At 52.5% G+C, this 23,271-nt stretch overlaps 4 protein-coding genes across 5 annotated transcripts; 1 reads left to right on the top strand and 3 right to left on the bottom strand.

Annotated features, from left to right (window-relative positions):
• Window positions 1-8: 8 nt before the first annotated feature.
• On the bottom strand, window positions 9-11,359 carry POLDIP2 (DNA polymerase delta interacting protein 2). Its single transcript, XM_028521161.2, has 11 exons — window positions 11,128-11,359; window positions 9,693-9,774; window positions 6,770-6,867; window positions 5,979-6,075; window positions 5,509-5,584; window positions 5,168-5,275; window positions 4,585-4,721; window positions 3,201-3,227; window positions 2,666-2,791; window positions 1,586-1,665; window positions 9-1,060 (listed from the first exon to the last, which is right to left on the bottom strand). The coding sequence occupies exons 1-11, from the start codon at window positions 11,283-11,285 to the stop codon at window positions 946-948; spliced, it is 1,104 nt and encodes a 367-aa protein (XP_028376962.1). The 5' UTR covers window positions 11,286-11,359; the 3' UTR covers window positions 9-945.
• Window positions 11,360-11,454: 95 nt separating this feature from the next.
• Window positions 11,455-15,528, top strand: TMEM199 (transmembrane protein 199). Its single transcript, XM_028520085.2, has 6 exons — window positions 11,455-11,707; window positions 12,260-12,333; window positions 12,678-12,767; window positions 13,278-13,320; window positions 13,531-13,643; window positions 13,955-15,528. The coding sequence occupies exons 1-6, from the start codon at window positions 11,497-11,499 to the stop codon at window positions 14,048-14,050; spliced, it is 627 nt and encodes a 208-aa protein (XP_028375886.1). The 5' UTR covers window positions 11,455-11,496; the 3' UTR covers window positions 14,051-15,528.
• Window positions 15,529-17,082: 1,554 nt separating this feature from the next.
• On the bottom strand, window positions 17,083-19,983 carry SEBOX (SEBOX homeobox). The gene is made up of 3 exons (XM_028519090.2): window positions 18,718-19,983; window positions 18,391-18,551; window positions 17,083-18,224 (listed from the first exon to the last, which is right to left on the bottom strand). The coding sequence occupies exons 1-3, from the start codon at window positions 18,812-18,814 to the stop codon at window positions 17,832-17,834; spliced, it is 651 nt and encodes a 216-aa protein (XP_028374891.2). The 5' UTR covers window positions 18,815-19,983; the 3' UTR covers window positions 17,083-17,831.
• A 108-nt stretch (window positions 19,984-20,091) lies between these two features.
• On the bottom strand, window positions 20,092-23,011 carry VTN (vitronectin). Of its 2 annotated transcripts, none has more exons than XM_036033360.1 (8): window positions 22,846-23,011; window positions 22,620-22,739; window positions 22,247-22,543; window positions 22,029-22,168; window positions 21,621-21,777; window positions 21,279-21,440; window positions 20,528-20,893; window positions 20,092-20,291 (listed from the first exon to the last, which is right to left on the bottom strand). In XM_036033360.1, exons 1-8 carry the CDS (start codon window positions 22,907-22,909, stop codon window positions 20,179-20,181), a joined length of 1,419 nt encoding a protein of 472 aa, XP_035889253.1. In that variant the 5' UTR covers window positions 22,910-23,011; the 3' UTR covers window positions 20,092-20,178. The 2 variants fall into 2 exon arrangements, with proteins under 2 accessions (XP_035889253.1, XP_028376705.1); XM_028520904.2 differs by having other exon boundaries at window positions 21,288-21,440.
• Between the last annotated feature and the right edge of the window lie 260 nt (window positions 23,012-23,271).

Below are 23,271 nucleotides of genomic sequence, written 5' to 3'. Positions count from 1 at the left end.
ACACTAACAAGGGCTGGAACTGAGATTTAATATTAATTCAAGAATAAAACAACCTCTTTAACAATCACTATGGTAGCAGGGAAGCAGGAACCCTAAGAAACAGGGCAAAATGCAGCATATTTCATCTCTGGCTCTTGGAGATCTGTGAGCAGCTCAGAAAGCAGCTTGGCTTAGTCACCACCCATAATGTAAACCTCGGCTGAATTCCTGCATTTATAGTCTGGAGGCTTGGCAACCTGTGCTCACGACAGGCAGGCCCAACATTCCGGGAAACCTGGCTGGCTTGCTTCACTCCTCTCCCTGGCCCAGGGAGGCCAGAGATGCCAGTGGTTGGCCAACACGAAGAGCCAGGCCACTCCTCCAACCCTGACGCTGGCCTCCCCCTCTGCAGCTGGCAGAAGGTAAAGAAGAGAACAAGAGTCCAGCCCAGCCCCCACCCCACTGACTGAGAGGTACAGTGACTCTGAGACAGGTCCAGCGACCCCAAGCTTCAGGAGGGAAACACACATACCGTCGTAGGAGTGGAACCTTCCTGGAAAGAGCAAGGGAAGCGATCAAGGGCCCCCACCAGGTCAAAAAGGGAGCCTGAGGCCATAGGGGCAGAAATAGCGAGGGTGGCCGAGCGTGCACTGGTTTATTGACCAAACCTCACATTCCAAACAGGCCAGGAAACTCCTCGCCTGTGGCAGCTGACCACAGTTCCTGGTGGAAGGTCTGGAACACAGTATAGGCAGGGCTTGCAGGAGAGGCCAGCCTTGGAAGAGTCCTACATGGATCTTTTGGAGGAGATGGTTCTAGCCCACCCACCAAAAAAAGAACCCCACATTTGAATGGCGCACACGATGAAGAGACCCACTGCATCCAGCAATGGAGAGTTCTGCAGCAGTTGTGGGGTGAGAACCATTCTACAGGGACCGGGCCTGGCTGTGCGGGGTCTCGGCTGGCCTACCAGTGAAGGCCTGAGGGTGGTGTCTTCTCGTCTTTATTGCTTTCCAGGGAGAAGGGAGGGATCCGGACATCAAAGTGGGAGCCATCAGGCCTCTCGAAGCGGAATGTGCCCCTGTGAGTCAGAGAAGCTAGTTTAGAGGGAGTGCGGGCCGAGGCCATCCTGAGGACCTGGAGAGCCGTGTGGCCTCAGCTCTAGAACCACAGCAGGATGAGGCAGGCCTGGGCTCTCTTCTGCCTGGTTCATGCCAGCACAACACTAGTCCAGGGACCCAAGAACCCTCCCTGGCCCTACATGAAAAGAAATACACTTGACCCTTAGATACACACTGCACTAAAAAACCCAACTACACTTTCCGGTTAAGGAGTGAAACACCAGGAAAAACCAATTGTGTGGGCCATTCTGTATCATCAAATCACCAGACCTCTTTGGCTTAAGTCCTTCGTCCACAAAACCACAGGAAACTGGGAAACAGACATAAAAAATCAGGTAAGTCCCAAATAACAAACAGCAGATAATGCTCAAACTCAGCACTTGACTTGGCCCAAAATTCATTGCAAGCTGTGTGCTCCCACTTTTCGGACCTGCAGGCGGAATCTGAGGAGTTGAGCTGCCCTGCCCAAGCACATGCTCACTCACCACATATGCCCACTGGAAGCTTGCAGCGAGACGTGGCTGCTGTACTGGAACGCAGGCTGCTCCTTGGACAACACTGGTTCCTGTGAGGGTTCAGGGAAAATAGGTCAGACCAGATGAGCTCCCTGTGCCCCAGGGCCAGATGCTGCCTGCCAGTGCTTCCCCCACTGCACAGCCATGGTCCTGGGCCTTTGACTCTAGGAAAGGTAATTTTAGGCTGCATGTCTGAGAACACTGGGCCAAGATGCCAGGCACAGAACCTACTCCACAAATACCCCTCCCAGTGTCCACTCACTGAGTGCCTGAGTGCAAGGCACCATGGTGGTGCTCTGCAAACCTTTGCTGACACGTTTCCAAGTACTCATGAGGCAATAGTGTGATTCCCATTTCAGCAGTAAATGGGGAAACTGAGACTTTGGCTAAATAACTTACCCAAAGTTATGCAGTGAAGAAAGAACATAGCTGGCATTTGAAGCCAGATTATCTAACTCCAAAGCCCCCTATTCTTACTTAGGATCCGACCCTGCTCCCCACAAGTCCCTGCTGACTTAGATAAATGCTTGTTAAATGTGGCCTCTGGCCAGTGCTCGTAACTTTATTTCTCAGGAGACAGAGTGGAGTAGTACAGAAATTGCAAAATCAGGTCTCCTCAAGAACCAGCAGAGGATGTGAGCATGTAAAGAAGTGGAGGAAGGACAGACAGCCAGCAGTAGTGGGGCCTGCCTGCCCCACCTAAGAGCATTCAATTTCAGAGTTTTTAAAAGGCACTGTGCTGGCAAGAAAAACTCCCCACCAGCTTTAAAGCTCACCAGCTCACCTGGATTCAAATCCAGGCCCTGCCCCCACTAGCTATGGGACTGGGCTAGTTATCTAACTCCATACTCTCACACCACTCTCGTCGTCTGTGAGGTGGGTTGCGAGAAAGCTATCTCACAGGGTGCTTGTAAGGTTTCTCACCAATGCGCTCATGCGCAGAGCCTCTGCCCCTAGCACAGAGGAGGAGGAAACCACACACTAAACTCCCAAGCCTGCGGGGCAGGACCAGGAACTGGGCATTATTGGCCCAGTGATGATAATGCTCACCCTGCCAACCACCCCTCGGCCTCGCACTGTCTCCAAGGTGCCAGATAGACTGAATATCCTCCAGTGTCGCTCCCGGAGCTGTACCACGTCATTGTCAAGGTTCTCCAAGCGGATACAGTAGCGCCACTGTGGGAGTGGGGAAGAAAGAATTCACAGCTGAGGAAAGTAAACTTTGCCTGGCTGGCATAGCTCAGTGGATTGAGTGCGGGCTGCAAACCAAAGTGTCGCAGGTTCAATTCCCAGTCAGGGCACATGCGTGGGTTGCAGGCCATGACCCCAGCAACCGCACATTGATGTTTCTCTCTCTCTTTCTATCTCCCTCCTTTCCCTCTCTAAAAATAAATAAATAAAATCTTAAAAAAAAAAAAGAAAGTAAACTTTGGGCTAGCCTGCCCAGAATTCTGAGAGAGCAAAGGCAACAAAGGTTGACCCTTGCATTGCACAGGCCCCACTCCCCAGAGGTAAAGTTCCCCCTGCCAACCTGCCCCCACCGTGCACCTTTCCTAAGCGCCACCTCCTGGAGGGAGACACTCACCCAGTAGACATGGGAATTCTGGGCTTCCTGGGGGGAAAAAAACACAAAGAACGTAAGTACCAGAGCAGGGGGCAGAATCAAGTCTGTTCCAATTGACACCTCTCCAATGGAGTAGGGGCATTCCGGGAAGGCTGCAGAGACTGAACAGTGCTGAGAATGCCTGTGGGTCATGATGGCTGAACTGTGGTATAGGGGACTGTTCAGTGTGGTGTGAGGAATGTAGCCCAGCCCCCGATTTGGAAAACCGACGGAGCGAGGTCAGCACACAGGACCCATGCCCATGGACAGGTTGTCCCGTGGGGAATCAGGCCTGCATTGTACCTAGGCTGTTGTGAGGCTTGCTTTTGCTAAAATTCCCTCACCCTGAATTGAGGCAGCAAATGTTTACTGCGTATCTTTAACTTTCTAAAGTCTGTGCTAAACCTCCCAAGTATGGAGTGTAACCAGTTCAACCTCTTTTCCCCTTAGTCTGAAACATTCTTCTCTTTGAAGTAAGTAGCAACATTCTTTGTTATCTGTGAATGGTAATCACCTACAGTGAACCTGTCCATAGTAAGTGAGGACCATCCTCGATGTAATGTGCCCAGAAAAGCAATCAAAGGCAGTCCAGGAGGGGTTGGGGCCCTCTCCATGCCATCCTTTTTCTCCACAGGACTTCTGCAGTCCGTGTGAACTTGCTCATCACAGCCACAACACACGGACCCCAAGGGCTGGGGTCCGCATCACTGTGGCCCACAAGCCACTGCGGAAGGCAGCCTCACCTGGGTCCATCCCTGGCCCCCCTCCTCATCCTATCAGACACAGGGCTCTTCCCTTTCTCTGAACCACCCTCTCCCTGTCAGCTGACACTCCCCCTCACTGCTGGCCCAGGCCACTGCCCTCGTCTTTGGCCCCACCATAGCCCAACCTTATTGATACTGGGTTCGGTGTGTACTGACATCCCTCCATCCTGTGAGCTCTGGGAGGCAGGGACAATGTTTCATTCTTATCTGTATCCCCAGGACCTAGCTTACAACCAGACAAGAAATAGCTTAATTAATGTTTGATTAATGCATAAAACTATAAAGATCATCCTATCCTACACCGGTTTAAAGAAGTATGTGTATATTCTCCATAAGCGTGGCTCCCTTTGAGCCAGAAGAGAAGGAAGAGTCAGCCTGGAGTGTGGAGGACTCCTCCTGGGGCACAAAGGTTTCCCTGCTCTAGGTCCTGGTGTCAGCCACTGCCAAAAGGCTGCTCAACCCCGCCCCGTACGTGGAGGGCTTGGAAGCAGAACCACCGGCATGTGGCTGATGTGCTGAACCAGCTCCAGCAGTCACACCAGGAATGCCACACAGAATCAGGGGCCCGGCGCCCAGGGAAGGAGCCCATGCGGGGCACATACCCTCATGCCCATGTAGAAGGGGATGACAGTGACGCGGATGTTCTCTGTTGTTTCCCGGTGGACGTCGGAGAGCTCCAGCCAGGGGTGGTTCTTCTCTTGCCAGGCCCGTAGTGTCTCCCGAGCCACAAAAGGGGGAGCTGGGGCAAGGGGATGACTGGTCAGTCCAGGCCAGAGCCCACAGCATTACACCCACTTTCCAATTGCCCCTCCTAGAAAACCCTGCCCAGGGGTGGCCCAGGTAAACAAGACACCCGAATGTGAAGCGAAAGCACTGGTGGGAAGAGGGCACAGAGCTGCTTCCAAAGATAAGCCCCGGGGAGGTGTGTGGCTTCCTGGGACGAGAACTGGACTGGGAGTTAAGAGCCCTGGTTGTCAGGCCTCGTTCTGCCACTGACTACAACCTCCAGTCCCTTCTCATCCCCTCTGAGCCTCAGTTTCTGTACATGGAGATGATGGCCATTGACCTGGCAGGTCTAACAGGAAGTTGAATGAGATTATGGAAACAGCTTTGAAATGACTTCTGTGATATCATTTTTGAAGAAAGGGCCCTCCCTTTCCAGCTTCTCTTCTTGAGAGAGATTACCTTTTGTCTGGTCATAGAGAAGAAATCTTTCAAAGAGCTCGTGCTGGATGGGAACCTGATCGGTGGAGGTATAGGGGAGGATGTCTTCATGGCTGACATAGTCCAGGCCTGGCACAGAGAGGCAAAGAGCAGTGAAATTTGTATAGAAGGGGAGGAGGAACAGGGCTGAACAGAAACATAATTCCTGGTCTTGTCCCAGGGTGGGATGACCCTGGTACCATTGCACTCAGCATCTGTAATCCCTCCCAGCCAATTAAGGACATCTGAAAGGCATCAGAACCCTCTCCCTGAGACACTCGGGACCCCTGATGGACAGGCACCGTTCAGGTGTGTGTACTCACCTGGGATGGCATAGAGGGCCCGGCTGTCATCGTGGTTGGCCAAGAAAGTCACAGCTTCTGTCTGAGATCTCTGAGACTAAGCAAGAAGTGAGTCAGACTTTCTTCCTCTCTCTCTTTTTTAAGACTTTATTTATTTATTTTTAGAGAGAACGGAAGGGAGGAGGTAAGAGAGGGAGAGAAACATCAATGTGTGGTTGCCTCTCGCACGCCCCCAACAGGGAACTTAGCCTGCAACCCAGGCCTATGTCCTGACTGGCAATTGAACCAGCAACCTTTTGGCTGGAGGAATGATGCTCCAACCGAGTCATGAGGCACGGTGAGTCAGACTTTCTTAGTCACTCTCCAGTCCTAAGGTCTTGGGGCCCAGTGTTGATCTGGTCTGTCTGACCCCTCTCCTTCCCTTTGCCCCCATTGGGGTTCAGGCCTTTCCCATGGAGCAGAACCCCAGGCCCAACCATCATTTTACTTACTATATGCGGACAGTCTCGGGCATCAATCAGCACCTGATAGTAAGTGTGAGTTTTGCCTTTCACCTCCTTAGAGCCGTGGCCAGCAGGATTCTCTGCTCTACAGGGTAAAAAACACCCAAGATCACCCAGAGAGAAATAGAAGCAGTGCCTGCCCTATCCCCCTACCCCAGCCCCCCCTTATCCAAACAGGCTGGTGCCTTATCTGAAGGGCTTTAGCGACACCCAGCCCAGCCACTCCCCAGGCTGGGACAAACAAAGGAATATGGAGGGCCCATGGCACAGAGCCATCATCTGTCCTACTCTCTGGCTGCCTCTTGGGAGAAGGGGAAGATGTTGAGAAAATCAAATGCAGGCCTCAGTCCCCAGAGCCCAGAGTACCCCGTTCTTCTCACATCCCAGGGGCTACCTGTGATCGCTGAACGAAACTGGGCTTTTTCTTTTCTGAGGTACTCAAATGATGATGAAGAGATTAAGGGAAGGATTCTAAGTGAATGTCAAGAAATCAAGAAGCAGAATTCCCCAGTGCCTTCAGGGGTAATTATAATGCAAACTGAGAACAGCTTGGAAGACTCTCCTGGGTAGGCCTAAAGGGACCCTCTGGCTTCAGACTGCTCCTGGCACTCAGGGCTTTGGTCTCCATGGTTACTAGCAGCAGGGGAGAACTTGGGCATTCCTAAGGCCCAGGAGGATGCCGTCTTCACCCTGGGATCCCAGGACCCCAGTTACGTGTGTCTGCCATGAGGCAGGCCTCCTCCTGAGGACACTGTGAGGCACAATGCAGGGCAGCTTACTTTTCTGGAGCTGCAGAAGCCACATCCCGGTCGTACAGCCTGGCCTGCCAGGGAAACAGGACAACACCTCGGTAGCCAAAAACACTATGAAGGAAAAGCTGGGAGGAAAGAGAGGCCTCAGTGAGTCTGCAGTCCAGCAAGTTCATCCAGACGGGACACAGACCACCCAACAGCACAGACGTGTGAACTCCTGCACAAGGTCTTGCCGCTCTTTTCCTTGAACTCTGCAATCTCCCCAGACCAACTTCGGAACACTCTTACCCCCTCTTCATCTGGTTGGCCTCTACGCATCCTTTAGGCCACAATGCAGGCCTTTAGGCCACAATGCAGGCCTCTAGGAAGTGTTCCCTGACCTCCCCTTCATTTAGCACAGTGCGCAGCTGTTGGTCATTTGCATATCATAATTCCTTTCTAAGCTGTCAACTCCATTAGGCATTGCTTTCTGATTTAACTCCAATGCACAATGTAGACACACCAAAAAAAATCCTGAATAAAAAAAAAGTCCTCCTTACCTACAAGAAGTCTAAATCCATCTCAGTGGATCTGGTTCAAAGCTGATTCAGAAAAAGAGCCTCACACCCAGAGCTTACTACACTGCAGAAAGCTGAACTATGACAAAGCACCAGGTGTATTTTTCTGAAAGCTCCCTCACTGGCTTCCCACCATCCACTACGTTAGAGGACTCTTCAGTAACTTGGCTCTCTCCTCACTACAGTCCAAACCACTTCTGTCCACACTAACTTGGAGAGAGAACCCACTGATACACGAAATGCATTCAAATCCAGGAAAACAGAAACCCACCTTTATTTTTTAATATATTTTATTGATTATGCTATTACAGTTGTCCCCTTTTCCCTTTATTCCCCTCCGCCCTGTGCACCCCCTCCCACCCACATTTCCCCCACTTTAGTTCATGTCCATGGGTCATACATTAAAGTTCTTTGGCTTCTCCATTTCCTATACTATTCTTAACCTCCCCCTGTCTATTTTCTACCTACCATCTATGCCACTTATTCTCTGAACCTTTTCTCCCCTCTCCGCACTCACTCCCCCAGTGATAACCCTCCATGTGATCTCCATTTCTCTGGTTCTGTTCCTGTTCTAGTTGTTTGCTAAGTTTCTTTTTGTTTTTGCTTTAGGTGTGGTTGTTAATAATTGTGTGTTTGCTGTCATTTTACTGTACATGTTTTTTTTAAATCTTCTTTTCTTAGATAAGTCCTTTTAACATTTCACAAAATAAGGGCTTGGTGATGATGAACTCCTTTAACTTGACCTTATCTGAGAAGCACTTTATCTGCCCTTCCATGCTAAATGAAAGCCTTGCTGGATAGAGTAATCTGGGATGTAGGTCCTTGCCTTTCATGACTTGGAATACTTCTTTCCAGCCCCTTCTTACCTGCAAGATTTCTTTTGAGAAATCAGCTGACAGTCTGATGGGAACTCCTTAGGTTACTATTTCCTTATCTCTTGCTGCTCTAGGATTCTCTCCTTCATTTTTACCTTGGCTAATGGAATTATGATGTGCCTTGGTGTGTTCCTCCTTGGGTCCAACTTCTCTGGGACTCTCTGAGCTTCCTGGACTTCCTGGAAGTCTATTTCCTTTGACAGATTGGGAAAGTTCTCCTTCATTATTTGTTCAAGTAAGTTTTCAATTTCTTGCTCTTCCTCTTCTCTTTTGGCACCCTTATGATTTGGATGCTGGAACATTTAAAGATGTTCTGGAGGTCCCTACACCTCTCTTCACTTTTTTTGAGTTCTTATTTCTTCATTCTGTTCTGATTGAATGTTTCTTTCTTCCTTCTGGTCCACACCATTGATTTGAGTCCTGATTTCCTTCCTTTCATTGTTGGTTCCCTTTACACTTTCCTTTATTTCATTTAGCATAGCCTTCATTTTTTTCATCTAATTTGCAACCATATTCAACCAATCCTGTGAGCATCCTGATTACCAGTGTTTTGAACTGTGCATCTGATAGGCTGGCTGTCTCTTCGTTACTTAGTTGTATTTTTCCTGGAGCTTTGATCTGTTCTTTCATTTGGGCCTTTTTTTTTTTGTCTCAGTGTGCCTGTTACATAGTAAGGGGCGGAGCCTTAGGTGTTCACCAGGGCGGGGCAAGCCATGTCCCTGGGTTGACACACTGTTTGTGGGGGAGGGGTCAGAGAGGGATCAGTGACACTTGCTCCACTCTCTGCCAGTTTTTAGTCACTTCTCCCACTACCCACAATCAAATTGGGCCCTTCTGGCGCTGATTCCTGGGTGGGTACGTTTGTGTACGTTCTAAGACCCTGTGGGGCTCTCCAATAAACTTTCCTGTGAGGCTGGGAGTTTCTCCCACAAGCCGCAACCTCCACAGGTGTTTTCAATCAGAGGTCTGAGGCTTTATTTCTCCGCACTGGGACCCTGGGTTGTGCGGTCTGTCTTGCTCCCCAGTAGTTCCTCCTGGTCTATCTGCATGTGAATATGGGACTGCCCAGTCCACAATCCACCGCCTCGCTGAGTCTGCCAGCCACTGCCTTGCCCGCCAGCCACAGTCTTGCCTGCCCCAGTCCTCTAGCCACAGCCTTACCACAAGCCCTCTCCACCCAGCTGCCCGTCTCCGCCCCTCCTACCGGTCTAGATGAATGTTTCTTTAACTCCTTGGTGGTCGGACTTCCATACAGTTGGATTTTCTGGCAGTTCTGGTTGTTTTTGTTTTTAAATTTGTTGTTATCCTTCTTTTGGTTGTATGAGGAGGCACAGTGTGTCTACATACACCTCCATCTTGGCCAGAAGTCCCCCAGAAACCCACCTTTAAACACTTGTGGTTCTGATCTGGCACCAGACACCAAGGCACAAAACTGTAACATTCAGCCCTATGACTAAATCTGACCCTCTCGGCAGAACACACCATGAAAAAGGAAAGATGACCCAGCCCAGCACTCACCTGCCCAGTCTCATATTTTCCATTCTGTTTTGGCACCTCAAACACACCAACTGTCTCCAAAACTTTGCCCTCTGGTCGGTTTCTGATTAGGAAGGAACAGAACAAGCAGCTGAACAGCTGAGGAGGTAACAGGACTTACCCATCAAGAAAGGCTACTAGAATACTGAGGGACCAAGGCCATGACAGCAGAGAAGCGTCAGGTGAGCCGGCTGAAACAGGTAAGGGTCCTGCCAAGTCACCACCCCATGCTCCACGGAGCCTCTGCCTGTCCTGTTCTGAGGTCCAGCCACAGGCCCCAGGTTTCCATGCCAGGTCCACCTGCTCCCGGATCACTTTCTTCTCTTCGCTCTCAGCATTCCTCACATCATGCCCTCTACCCTGCCTAACTGTGCTCCTTGCCTCCCTTTTCTCCCTAAGCCACCCTCCTGACCTCCCACAGCATTTTAACTGTCCTTCCCACCTGGCATTAATTTCAGTTATTTGTGCCCATGTCTTATCTCCATTAGAGACTGTAAGCACCCTGGGAGCAATGCCTGTGTCTGATTAGCCTAGTGTATACCAGGAGCTCAAAAATATTTGTTCTGTTACAATTCCATGTCCATCTCCAGCTCTGAACTGCAGTCTTCACCCTGCCTTTGAAGGGCTTAATCATCCTCTCTGGATTTCCTCCTGCATTCCCTACATTGCACCCTGCAGTCTCTCAATCCAGTTTTTGTTCAGATTTACATCATTTTTCACAGGAGTCTGAAAATGCAACTAGTTATCTCTCCCCAATATGAACGTCTAATCTCCCTTACTAAAAGGTCTGTTCTCTCAGCGACCTCTCTGCACAGGTGCTCTTTACAGGAGTTGTTGAAAGCACTGCTCTTCTTACTGTTTGGAGATGTAAACATCATGCTTCCTCCCACTTGATCCTCTGGCCCCAATTTTGATCTGTCTGTCCTATCCCTGGAAACAATGCTCACACCATCCCCATGCCTCAAGCCCTCTTCCCCAAAGCACATCGAGAGAACCAGTCTGCCCAAGGTCACACTGAAACAGGGGACCTGAGCGGGGCTCAAACTCAAAGTCCTGTTTCCCACTTTAAGCATCTTTCTGAGAGAGAACTTGACCTAATCCGGGGCTAGGGGGATGGAAGTCAAAAGCCCTAGGTCTTAATTAATAGGCTGCCCACTAACAGCGGCGCTCAGAGATCCCCACACCGGAGGTAGGATTCACTTTGGGAGGATTAGTGGTTCCCACTCAGAGCCAGCCCCGCATAACCCAGGGCTCTGGACCGCACTCCCTTCTCTGCTCCTGGCACAAATCCCAGACAGCGCAGATCGGCTTCCGGCCGGGACCCTGTCACGGGTCTAATTCCCTCTCCCCTCCGGGCCTCCTAGCCTCCTCCCTGGCCAGAAACACGCTCTTTAGGCTCCGGGCCCCTGCCCCTCACCGGGACGAGAGGTGCCTCCGCGTCGTGGTCGCTGCAGGGAGGAAGGGCCCGGCTCCACCCGCCGCACAGAGTGGCCTTGGCCCCCGGGCACCGGTCAGTGACCGGGACCACCAGCGGCTGCCTATGGCCAGGGCCCGCCGGGCCACACAGCCCGCCATGTCCCCCACGAGCGCCTGCTGGGCTGCTGACACAGGGCCCGACCCACGGCCCGGCGGCGTCCCGCCCCTGCCCCACACTGCCCCGCGCTGCGCCCCGCCCCCTTGGCCCTCTGCCCCGCCTCCCCGCCCCGCCCCTCAAGCTCCTTGTTCCTTCCGGTGCGCGGCTGGCGGAAGTCCCCTCGGAGTCACCTGACCGTACAGTGGGCTAGAAATGGCGTCTTATTTAGTCGCGGGAGAGCGGCTGGTGCGTGCTGTGGCCCCAGGTGGGGAGCTGGAGCGAGAGCAGTTGCCCCGGAAGCTGCGAGCAGATCTTGAGGCCGCTTTGGAGAAGAAGCACAAGGGCGGTGATCGCCCCAGTGGTCCCGCACACCTGGTTTCCTTCCGCCTGATTCGGGATCTGCACCAGTACCTGAGAGAAAGGGGTGAGGCCCATTCTCCAGCACGGAGTCGCCTCCTCTTCTCCAGAGTCTGTTCCCTCTTGAAGTCTTTCCCCCACCTCTAGCATCTTTATCCATATCCATCACTCTCTTTTGATGACCGAGGAACGATCGTCGAGCCAACCCAAGAGTCACCCCAGAAATCCTAGGGCAAATCATTCATTCCCTTCACAACTCCTCGGGAGTTCCTTCTGGGTTACAAAATTTGCCTGTGCAGTTTCTGCTTTCTTGAGAATCTCCACTTCCAGGCCCAAGTAGACCCACCTGACCCTTGAGGAAGTCCAAGTTTTAACTCAGGACCACCTCACAGGGTCAGTTTCTTCCTTTTAAGCCACGTTAGAAACCAACTGAGGCGGGTGGCTCTGTTGGTTGGAGCATCGTTCCATACACCAAAAAGTTGCGGTTGAATTAATTGGTATAGGAATGGCCATGCTTTATTTTACTAGAAAGAACAGAAAGACTAGACCCTTCTCTGATCTTAATCCTTCGAACTCAGCTCTATGGATCATTACATTTGTAGACATATTTTCTTCCCAGATTCCAAACTGTACCTTCACGCGCTCTTAGAAGGCAGTGAAATCTATCTCCCAGAGGTGGTGAAGCCTCCTAGGGTATGTAAACAATACATTTGTGAGAGTGGATGTTGGCTGAGTTGAGCTTATCTGTGATGCATCCAGACTTGTGGGTCAACTTTTGTGTTAAAAAAACTATTTTTAAGCTATATTTTAAATGTGTGGGAGCTGGGGTGGGTGGGGCAAGCAAATGTTGTCCTCCTTGTTTGGCAGCTTGGAAAACAGATCCATTAAAAAAGTAGTTTTCAAAGCAGTGGAGGCAGAACTGGTACATGGGTGTCCTGGTCCCCTTAGCAGTGCTTTGTGCCCTGAAACCAATGATTATGAGATGCTTTCAACCAAGCTGGGAATGTCATTCTTCTCATTTGATTTTTCTGCCCTAGAACCCAGAGCTAGTTGCCCGTCTGGAGAAAATTAAGATACAGTTGGCCAATGAGGAATATAAGCAGATCACCCGCAATGTAACCTGTCAGGTAAGGGCCTGCCCTTCAACACGTGGACTGGGTAGCTGCGGAAAGCAGGGCATTGCCCTGGGAAGAGGCACAGAGGAAAGAAGCAACATGGAATGGTTTGTATACTATTCAGGGAGCAAAAAAGTTTTGTTACATACAAACCAAATATAATTCCATACTCATTCACTGAGTCTCTGGGCTTAGATGGTAACTGATTCTTAAAAGTTATAGAGGTGGGAAATGAGCATTGGAGCCCTTCTTCTGACAGGGCTGCCTAACGTTCTCCACCATGCTGCTGCCCTGGGGTACTGACGGGTAGATGGGTACTGGAAGCCTCTGTCTCTTCTTTGAAATGCTTGATCTTGATCTAGGAAAGAATGCAGCTGGTCCCAGACAAGAGAATCCATGAAGAAGAAAGAGTTAATGTTTGGGCAAATAAAAAAGGGCTGAGCCCAGGCCAACAAATGGACACTCTCTGGGCTGCCTCGGAGCTACTTCATTCTGAAATCATTCACTTTTGCTTTTTCCCAGGATTTAAGACATGGTGGGATTCTGAGTGACCTGGGCAAGGAAGGTGAGATACTAGGATGTTAAGTGCTAAAGTCTGTCCCTGGGAAGGGTCAGTCACAGCACTCCCTCCCACCCCAGTGCTCTGGGGGTGAGCCTGAGCTATTCAGGTTTGCTGTTTGAGGGAGACCCAGTTGATGGGGAGGCAGGCATGGGATGAGAGGGCCTCCTGAAGGATGCTGACTTAAAGGTTTCCTCCCTGGGTTCTTCCCCAAAGTGAGGTCAGTGAAGGCTCTGGTCATCACCATCTTCAACTTCATTGTCACGGTGGCAGCTGCCTTCGTCTGCACTTACCTTGGAAGCCAGTATGTCTTCACAGAAATGGCCTCGGTGAGTAGGCACTGTGGTCCAGGTAGGATGCTGCAGATGGGGGTGTTAGTGGGAAAAGGAGGAAGTATGTGAACATGCCTTGCATAGGTTAGGTATGGACCAAATATATATGCAGTGAACAAGAGGGGCGTTTGAGCTTTTAGTCGTCTTGCGGGTAGAAGTAACCTCAAGAGAATGCAGATCTTCTTTTCTTCCCTCCCCTGCCCAACTTACGGGCTGGGTTGGGGTCCTCTTCAAACTCATCAGAGGTGTTGGAGGCTGCAGAGCCAGTGGCCAGCCTCCATCCCCTGAGCCTGGTTCTCCCTCCCCAGCGGGTACTGGCTGCATTGATCGTTGCCTCTGTGGTGGGCCTGGCCGAGCTGTACGTCATGGTGCGGGTGATGGAAGGCGAGTTGGGAGAGATATAACTGGTACTTCATCATCAAAGTCTGGAGACGGTTTGGAGGGGCTCCAGGCTCCCAGCTGGCCATCACTGAGTCTTGGTGAACCCATCAGGTTCCTTGCACTTGACTCTGGATAGTCAGGGTCAACCACAGGCTACCTACTGTTTCTGTGGGGAGCCCCATTATCTGTCAATTGCCAGAGGGGGGCAGTAGAGGAGACTCAGCCAACAACTGCAAAGAACTGGTCTGTCAGTACCTCCTCCTGGTCTCCCCTCTCCAGTCCATTCGGGGCACTGCTGGCACTGGGGTTTTCCATCCAGAGTAAATAGAACACAGGCCTTCCCAGCAGCAGATCATACTGCCTGAAGTTGCCCACGTGCACAAATCAGTCATCATCCTTGCTCCACACGTCCTTGATGCTGACCTACAACTTAGCTCTGAAACTTCCAAGAAAACAAAAAGGATTTCCTTTCTCCAGGTTATGCTGGAAGAAGTACTGATCAGAGGACACCAAATAAAAGAAAGATGGGTACAGGATGGTGGGATTGGAAGTAAGGCAGCTACCTTTTTGCAATCTTAGTTTCTATCTTCATCCTCTTCCTTCCGCTTGCCTTTTTCAGGTTTTCTATGTGCTTCTACCTGTCTCTACCATCCACCAGCCCTCCCTAAACTTCCCACCTTGTTTCCTTTGCTCTGCCTCCCAAAATGAAAACAATCTTGGCCCTAGCTGATGTGGTTCAGTGGATTGAGTGCCAGCCTGTAAACCAAAGGGTCACCAGTTCAATTCCCAGTCAGGGCACATTCCTGGGTTGCAGGCCAGGTCCCTGGTTACGGGTGTGTTAGAGGCATGCAACCAATTGATATTTCTCTCCTCCCGCCTCCCTTTTTCTCTCCCTTCCCCCTTCTCTAAAAATAAATAAAATCTCTAAGAAAAAAACAATTTAGATGGCAAAACAGTGTATCTGCTTGTAATTGCAAAATCCCTTGTATTTGTATTTGTAGGGAGAGTGCACCTACTGTGGATTGTCTCAACTAGTAAAGGGAGGGACAGGGACAATTTTCAGACTAACTGTATGTATGAATATGAATAAACATGCACATGAATATGTATACATTTTTATACATGAGCCTAACTATAGGATGTTTAATATGGGTTCATAAACATGTTTGGGTAAGTTTGAAAAACAATATGTAAATGCTCACAGTTGAGTCATTGTTTTGTGTGGTTGCTTTTGGTCTTTCCAACAACCCTAGGGTTTGGAAAAGGAAGCGTCTTTGACCCCTTTTCCAGAAGACAGAACTGAGGCAGAGAGAGAGATCAAATAGCCCGCTGTGGTCCTCCCTCTGTTAAATGGAGCCAAAGACTCCTGGGTGGTCCTGAAGTCTCTGTGTGATGTTAAATTTCTAGAACTTAGATTGGTGGTGTGATGACAGAATCTGCATAAGGCACTTAGAAAACCATGTCAGCATCAGTTATTTATCCAATAAATATTTGTTGTATTCATTGTACTTTTATTTCAAATCGGTGACAACACAAAAGCCCAAAGTTTTTATAGCTCTGAGAGTTGTGCAGGGTTGCTCCTAATGGTGGACTCTCTTTTTTCATCTGTTCACTGCGTGAGCTCCTGTGGGCCCCTTGCACCCCCACCCCAGGCACTCTGCTGTTCTTAGAAATCAGCTCAGGAGACATTTCCTCAGCAATATTTGCCAGTTTCTTCTGGATATAGAGCAAGTCTGAACCTCTTAGGGCAGTGTTCTACACGACGGGGAGGTTTTAGGCCATCACTTTGTTGAAAAATCTTAGGATTTCCATTGTTGGTTGACAGAAATGAAAACAAAAAAAATGCAGGTGGCATTTTACAGTGTTTTAAGATTAAGTTTAAGAAAGCTCTGTGGAGGCCCTGGCTGGGTAGCTCAGTTGGTTAGAGTATCGTCCCCATATGCCATGGTTAGGGGTTCAATCCCAGGTCAGGGCACATACGTCTCCAAGGGGTGGGGGACATAAATAAGCAAAATAAATCAATGTTTCTTTTGCTCCCCTGCACCTGAAACTTTAAAACATTTCTTTTAATGCTTTGTGTAGATTCTGGCTCTGCTTCCCTGTGCTGAGCTCTGCAGGCCAGGGCATCCCCATCCTTCTCATGATGAGATTGGGGTTGTTCCACACACGCACACCTGTCATTAGAGTGTGGTCTTTCTCTGATCCCAACTCCCAAGGCCACAAGCCACAAGGCTCCTGTGGCCTTGAGCACTTACTGAAACCTTTACGGGCCAAGTCCTGTGCTAGCTCCTTGGGACAGAGGAAAACAGCCTAGTTCCTGCCAAGCAAATGGCCACTGTGCAAGGTAGTTTCAGTCTGCAGGGGCACAGTTAGAAATAGGACTCGGGTGACTGTCTCCTGTTCTCACCACAGGAAACGGAATTCGATCTCCCCTCAGTCACTTCCTCTGCCTCACCAGACCAGGCTGTCTCTGGTGCCGTCTGGGTCCAGGACTTCCCAGGGGGAAATGGGAGTGCTTGGCAGGAGGCCAGAGGAACAGGGAGTTTGGGGCCTCCCCAGTTCCCCATGGCCTGCTGTATGGAGAGGGGAAGGGAACTGGATTGTGTTGAGAGCTTACACATGTCACACATATGAAGCTCTTCACCTGCATTATTGCTCTCATTACCAAAATGGGGAAGAGACAGTGTTATCCCCACTTTCAGGCTCAGAGACTTTGAGAGAGTTGCAAGGTTACATAGCAAAGTCAGGATTTGAATCCGATTGCCGACTCCATGCTTTCCTCTGAAGCAGAGCAGCTCCAGCAGTGGAGGCAGCTGGACTGGCCATCAACCAGTGGGATCCGGAGCCGGTTGCCAGCAGAGGTTCCCATCTCTGCAGGATCTGAAGAGCCCTAAACCCTTCAATTAACTGTCCCTCTTAACTAATCCCAACAAAAGCCTGGGTAATACCTCCCACCCAGCCTATTTAGGGATTAGGTGATGGAGATAAATTCCAAAAGCAAACAGCCCTCTGCCACCCTCCTGCCCCATTCATTTGCATTACACAACAATCCAGATTAAGGTACAGAGGTAGGGTTTTATTTGGAGATTAGTTGGTATTACAGATGACCTGATACTGAAACCCCTGTGCCTTGCACGCCCCACCCTAAATCCAGCAGGTTGTCTCCACAGCCTCAGATTGGGAAGGCAGCCAGTCTGATCTTCATGAAAATTAAACCTCTGTAAGCTCCAAGCTCCTATTTCTACTTTATTACTTAATATCACTTCATCTTCAGATCCATGATTTGGGTTTAATTTGTCCAGGTGGTAGGAGGTCAGGAGAGCCCCTCAACTTTGAAAGGGCCGGTCCCTTGCAGTCTAGAATTAGGGTTAGCACACTCATCTCCTCACTCACACAGCAGTTAGTGGCTGACCTGAAGGTCACGGGCAGCTGCCCATTCTCTTAAAGGGAGGAGGTGTCTTTGGCTTGGGTGAGAAGCACTGGGGACCAGGTCTGGCAGGAGAGGTGGAGAACATGGCCCTGTGCCTCATCCCTCTGAGGGTGCTTCCTGCCAAGACAATGGGCACATGTCCCAGGAGATGCAGGGTCCTGGGGAGCAGGAGCCAGGCCCCAGTCTCTCCATAGGATCCCCATCTAGGCTGGCCCACAACAGTGGAAGGGAGGGATTCCTGAGCTAAACTTCCTGTAAGAGAGCACCCTTGTGTGAAAGTAGGGGGTCAGGGATCCACTTCTGATGTGTTCAGTCCTAAGGGGAAGGTGGGCTACAGGAGCTAGAGGTGGGGGTTTGCGGGTCCTGGACCTAGATTAGGAGTGGTCCGTGTTGGTCACAACGGCCGAGGCATAGATGAGGTCAGACAGGCTGCCCAGTGAGGTCTGGGGAGTAGCTTGCTCTGAGAAAAGGGGAACCCCTGCAGCCCCAGCTGACCCCTGCAGCCCCAGCTGCCCCCGTGCAGCTTGAACCCCCACCCGGCCCGGCCCTGGTCCCAGGGCTGGAGCTAGACAGCAGGCATGCTGACACCCTGAGGTGCACCGAGGCGCGCTGCTGAGGAGTGGGAGCCAGCCTAGAGTTCGGGGCTCCCGGGGCTGCTGGGGGCTATCTGGAAGAGAATGGGGCCTATGCAGGGGTTCAGGCCTGGGGCTCAGGCCTCCTGGCTTCCTATTCTTGATCCTCTTGGCCCGCCGATTCTGGAACCACACCTGGTAAAGGAAGAAGAAAAGGTCTCTTCTGGCTCCAGCACCCCTTCCCACCCAGTACAGGACAAGCAGAACCCAGAAGCAGGATACCCAGGGAGAAGGAGCTGTGGGCCAAGACCAGAAGCTGGCTGTGTGAGAGTACCCACCCCGAGAGGGGGTCACAGCTTACCTGTATCTTGGCCTCGGGAAGGCAGGTGACCCGGGCCAGATGCTCACGAGTGCCAATGTCAGGGTAGGGCCGTGCTGCAAACACCCGCTCCAGCTCCAGCAGCTGCCCTCTGCTGAACGTGGTCCGCCTTCTCCGGTGTGGACCCAGCCCACTGGCATGGCCTATGGGCCGGGGTGGGGATCAGGGGTCAGGTCAAGACTCCCTTTGAGAGCTCCCCCCAACCTCAAAGCCCACAACAGCCCCTGGAGCATCTGTGCCTCGCCCAAATTTCCCCCATCACACACGCCCCACATCCTTCCCTTGACCACCATTTTCCCACCAGGTCACCTGTTGGAGATGCATCCACAGGGCTGGCCATGGAGCTGACAGAGAGTGAGGAGCCAGAGGGCCATGCCAAGGCCATGCCTACACCACACTCCTCCATTTGGGGTTTTATCCGGCTCAGAGGGATGGCCCCACCTCCAGGAAGGGAGAGGTTTACGGTCCAGCTTGAGAAAGGAAGAGAAGTCCAAGAGGAAAGACGGCTGGCCAGGTGCAGTGTTGGGGCTTGGCAGGATATGGGTAGGGCAAAAAGTTTGGGGGCCCTTGCTCCTTCAGGGCTTCACAAAGGAAGCTAGTCTCAGCCCCCTCCTTGAACTGCAAATTCGGGCAGTCTGTCTGTAACCTTGGTACTACGTGAAAATTCTCCAGGACTCCTTCCGGGAAGCCAAAGCAATACCTCCCTCCAGTGCTCGCAGTGCTCCGCCTGACCCTCTGGAGTACTCAGCCCTGACGCTTGCTGCCTTCGGGGAAGAGTGGGTGGGTGGGGCCCTGTCCCACAGCTGGAGGCTGCTAAGGCTGGACTGGGTGTGGGGGACGACAGGGGACAGCAGATGAGCAGGAGCCACCCCGCCCTCAGAAGGGCTGGGGAGCAGCTGTTGCCACGGGATCTCCCTCAGCTCTGCTTTAGAGCTTTGCCCACATCTAACCCTTCCTCCCTGGCCTCTCGAAAGCATGGGTGGGCTTCCTACACTCCAGGACCCTGAAACCAGAGGTGGTTCCACAGGTACAATTAAGGGGTTTTAAGAAAGATGTTTTTACAGTGTACTCGTCCTTGGAAATCTCCTGGGCCACTTTCTAACAGAAGTATGTACATTTGAATTCCCCTTGAGTCCCTGCCCTCCCTATCGCTCCTAACCTCAGTGCTCTGCACCCTAGACCCAAGACAGAGTCCTCAAAGAAGGCCTTGTCTAGGGGTGGGTTCAGGGGAGCACGGTGACCAGCTCCCCAGAGACTCGGGTGTCTGAGCTGGCCACAGTTCAGGCACAGGATGGCCAGAAAACATCTGGAACCCCATCTCTCCCACCCGCCTCTCTCCTCCAAGACCCTAGACTTCAGTTCCAAGCTGTAAAGCAAGTTCAAGGTTGTGAGGGGACATGCAGTAACTCCTGGCATCATCAGAGAAGTTCAAGCTCCTGTGTAGATGCTGGTGGCTTGTTGGGGGCTGCTCAGCTCAGGAAGAGGGCTGGCACTCATGAGCCTTCCCCAGCCTACAGCTTCTACGGTTCATGAAGAGCACCTGAGCCCACCGTGGGCTAGACACAGAGAGGCCCTTCTCTGTCCCCTCCTCCAAGCCATCCTGACAGCCCAGCTTCCCCTCCTTCACCCAGACAGATCCCTGCCTCCTGCCTGTCTACCCCAGTCAGGACAGTAGTCTTAAACTCAGAGCCAAGGGATCTTTATTGAGCTGCGAGGAAGAGGTGGGAGGAGGGAGCAGTGGAGGAGGGCCAGCTGTATGGGCTCAGACTCCTACTTCTGACCAGGGGCTGGGCAGCCCAACCAGTACTGGGCGATGTTACGTGGGTAGGGAGGGCTCACAGTGTCCACTCGCCGAGTGCGGAGGTTGACTCGGTAGTACTCATCTGGAAGAGAGGTTGGGAGAGAGTGCGTTAGACCCAGTCTGGCCCTACCCACTCCTGCCCTGAGAAGGAAGACCCAGGTCCCTCCTGGAACGATAAGTGAACACCACAGCGCAGCCAAGGACTCCTGGCCTGGCTTTCTGGGGTCACTGCTCAAGGGCTGTGTTCAGCTCATGGGAACCAGAGAGAGCAGGGAGGACCACTGCTAAACCAGCTAGAGGTGTGGCAGGGGCTCCCACCTCCTGAGAAGAAGTAGACACTCTGGGTGGGCTCGCAACTGGAAGGCACAAGCAAGTCTGTGTCGTAGTCATAGTTGTAGGTGTAGGTTCCTAGGTCACTGTCCTCACTGGATAACAAGGACGGCCAGGATGAACGGGACTTCCGGGTGGGGTTCTGGCTGCGGCCACGGCTGCGACCACGGCGTGATCCGTAGCGTTTGCGGCTGCGACTGCGGCTGTGACTGCGACTCTTAGTCTTAGCACTCTTGAGCCCAGAGGAGCGGAGAGCTGAGCCTGAGATGTAGATCCTGCCAGCCATGGCCGCATCCACTTGCTCGGGCACACCAGGCCAGTCCTGGCTGATAAACCCAGGCTCTTTGGCACCGCCTGTGGCAGGGAAGGGGTTAGTGGGAGCCTTGAGAGCCTGGACCCTGGCCCCAGCAGGGAGGGCCTTTAGAGTTGTCCAAGGACACACAACAAGCTAGTGGCAGTGCCCTTTCCCCTGTCCTCCCTCTACCATATCCCTCCCCATTTGCCTCAGCCACAGTCCCTCCTCCTGCTGGCTGTGCCCTCGGCTGTGCTAGGCAAAGTCCAAGGTGTGGGGTCCAGGTGGAGGCAAGCTTTTCCCCAGAGGTGAAAACAGATGCAAAGTCTGGCCTGAGCAAACAGCTTTTGATCGATAGCTTTCCAGTCCCAGCCCCCTCTGGCCAGCCCAGTCCTCCCCGAACCCGGGAACCCCAGACCTCTGGAAGGGAAAACAAGCCCCGCCTGCCCTCCATACCGGGGGATCTGCCCCAGAAGAGGAGCTCGAAGATGTCTTCCCAGCTGTCCCGCTGCAGCAGGGCAAAGTGTTCAAACACGGTTGACAGGGCGCTGCCTTCACACTCCTTCCGACTGGGCTGCTGCTGGAACTCGTACTCCCAGTACTGTTTCCCTAGGGAGGCAGTATGCACGCATAAGGCTGGAAAGCCCAGAGGCTGTTGAATTAGGAGCTCCTGGCGGGTGGTGGGGGAGGAGGGGGGGGTGCATCATCTAAACCTGTCCCCAGTGGAGTAGGAGAAAAAAGTGAGACTGTTCCACTGCCTGCTCACTCTCCCCTCCACTGCCTGAGTACCCTTGAAGAAGTAGACCCGCTCTCGTCCACTGTAGCTGTGAGCAGGGAGGGCCAAGGCTGCATCCACATTGTCCGGAATGCCCTGGAAGCCTTCGGAGATGCTGTGGGGGTAACCGGGGTCCAGAACGCCATCCTCGAAGCGCCAGTACTGACTACCCTAAGGGGCAAGGAAAGAGGAAGGAGGTGAGGAGGTGGCACAGAGGCAGAGTCCCCCATCGGAGGCAGCAGTCTCAATTCTAGGCTGGTCACCCTGGACCTGGAACCTTGGGCCTCCCTTTCCTCACAGAGCCCCGGCCAGGGACCACAGGCTGGTATTCAGATTTCTTGCCAACCCTGGTCCTGGACACAATGGCCATAACTCTTGCCTGCATACCCTTGACCCTGAACCACAGTCCCTGGGCCTGGCACCTTAAAGAGGTAGGTCTTCCCCTGACAGTTGATGCGGGTGAAGGCAGCATCAATGGGGCCCTCTATACCCCAGACGTCTCGGATGAGCTTGGGGTACCCAGGCTTCACTGCCTCTTCATCCAGCTCATAGCAGTACCGCCCTGGAGTGGAGGAGGCTGTGTGAGGGAGGGGATGTTCCTGGGCAGACCCCCACCCTCAAGAACTGCCCCTGGAGTCACCTCGGAAGGCAAAGATGGAGCCATTCTTGAGGTCAGTGAAGGCATCAAAGGGCTTCCCACTGCACAGCTCCTCTGGATCAGTGGTCGTGGGTCCTGAGGCCTCCTGTTCTGGTCTCGGGACCTCTTCCTCAGGGTTCTGAACAGGTGCCTCCTCCTGAGTCAGTTCAAACTCAGACTGCAGGTCAGAGCTGGGGTTGACGCGCTCTGACTGCATGTGGACACTGACGTCGGTCCCCTCAGTATAGTCGTGGACCCCATAGTCATCTTCTGGCAGAGTGAACACGTCCCCACGAGTCACTGCAGGCAGGGTGGGGGGTGGTGAGTCTCCAGCTGCAGAGAGCACCCCAGGCTCACCCAGCCATTCTGAACGCACCTTGAGGCTTGCACTCAGCCATGTAGTCAGCACAGCAGCTCTGGTAGTAAGAGCAGAGCTCGTCACACTGACACTTCCTGTCGACGTTGAAGCCCTCGGTGCAGCGGTCCTTGCATGACTCTGTGGGGAGGGGGTATCAGCTGGCACAGTCAAACCCAGACCACCCTTGCCCAGACCACCCTTGCCCACCCTATTGGCCCAACTGTCCACCCACACCCTCCTGCACCTTGGTCAGCCACAACAACCCACGCCAGCAGTGCCAGCATCAGAAGGGGCCTTGGGGGTGCCATGGCAGGGCTTCTAGCCGTGAGCCTGGCTGCTGGGTTCTGTGCTCTCTGCTCTCTGCTCTGTTGCCTGAGAAAGGGAGGGAGAGGCAGGACAGAGAGGGAGGGAGGGAGGGAACCAGAGAAGAAGAGCTGCCTTTTCTGCTGCTGTTTGTTCAACCTCCAGCCCAGCCCCTAGTGCCCCGATGCCCAGAGGTTGCCTTAGCGCAGGGTCACGGTCCTGAAACTCTGGGCCTGGGAGAGCAGGATCCCTGCCAAGCTCAGGGTCACCTCAGAAGAGGAATAGCACAGTGGGCCGGGAAGGCAGAAAGGAAGTCCACTCTGCCACTTACTGGTTGTGTGACCTTGGGCTAACACTGCCTTCGCGG

This window comes from Phyllostomus discolor, chromosome 8, assembly GCF_004126475.2.
Source record: "Phyllostomus discolor isolate MPI-MPIP mPhyDis1 chromosome 8, mPhyDis1.pri.v3, whole genome shotgun sequence".
NCBI lineage: Eukaryota > Metazoa > Chordata > Mammalia > Chiroptera > Phyllostomidae > Phyllostomus > Phyllostomus discolor.
This window is presented reverse-complemented; position numbering and strand designations above follow the sequence as displayed.

Bases quoted from the DNA above. Each gene is read 5' to 3' on its own strand.
- POLDIP2 (XM_028521161.2), bottom strand. From the start codon at position 11,285: ATGGCGGGCTGTGTGGCCCGGCGGGCCCTGGCCATAGGCAGCCGCTGG. The intron at 6,868-9,692 runs GTGAGTGCTGGG...CTTTCCTCCCAG, and splicing joins GAAAATATGAGACTGGGCAG to CTTTTCCTTCATAGTGTTTT. The intron at 1,061-1,585 runs GTGAGTGAGCAT...TCTGACTCACAG, and splicing joins GCTTCCAGTGGGCATATGTG to GGGCACATTCCGCTTCGAGA.
- TMEM199 (XM_028520085.2), top strand. From the start codon at position 11,497: ATGGCGTCTTATTTAGTCGCGGGAGAGCGGCTGGTGCGTGCTGTGGCC. The intron at 11,708-12,259 runs GTGAGGCCCATT...TTTTCTTCCCAG, and splicing joins CCAGTACCTGAGAGAAAGGG to ATTCCAAACTGTACCTTCAC. The intron at 12,768-13,277 runs GTAAGGGCCTGC...GCTTTTTCCCAG, and splicing joins CCCGCAATGTAACCTGTCAG to GATTTAAGACATGGTGGGAT.
- VTN (XM_036033360.1), bottom strand. From the start codon at position 22,909: ATGGCACCCCCAAGGCCCCTTCTGATGCTGGCACTGCTGGCGTGGGTT. The intron at 22,544-22,619 runs GTGCGTTCAGAA...CCCTGCCTGCAG, and splicing joins GGCTGAGTGCAAGCCTCAAG to TGACTCGTGGGGACGTGTTC. The intron at 20,894-21,278 runs GCAGGCGGGGCT...TCCCTGCCACAG, and splicing joins CAGATCCCCCGGTATGGAGG to GCGGTGCCAAAGAGCCTGGG.
- SEBOX (XM_028519090.2), bottom strand. From the start codon at position 18,814: ATGGAGGAGTGTGGTGTAGGCATGGCCTTGGCATGGCCCTCTGGCTCC. The intron at 18,552-18,717 runs GTGACCTGGTGG...CCCGGCCCATAG, and splicing joins TGTGGATGCATCTCCAACAG to GCCATGCCAGTGGGCTGGGT. The intron at 18,225-18,390 runs GTAAGCTGTGAC...TTCCTTTACCAG, and splicing joins TTCCCGAGGCCAAGATACAG to GTGTGGTTCCAGAATCGGCG.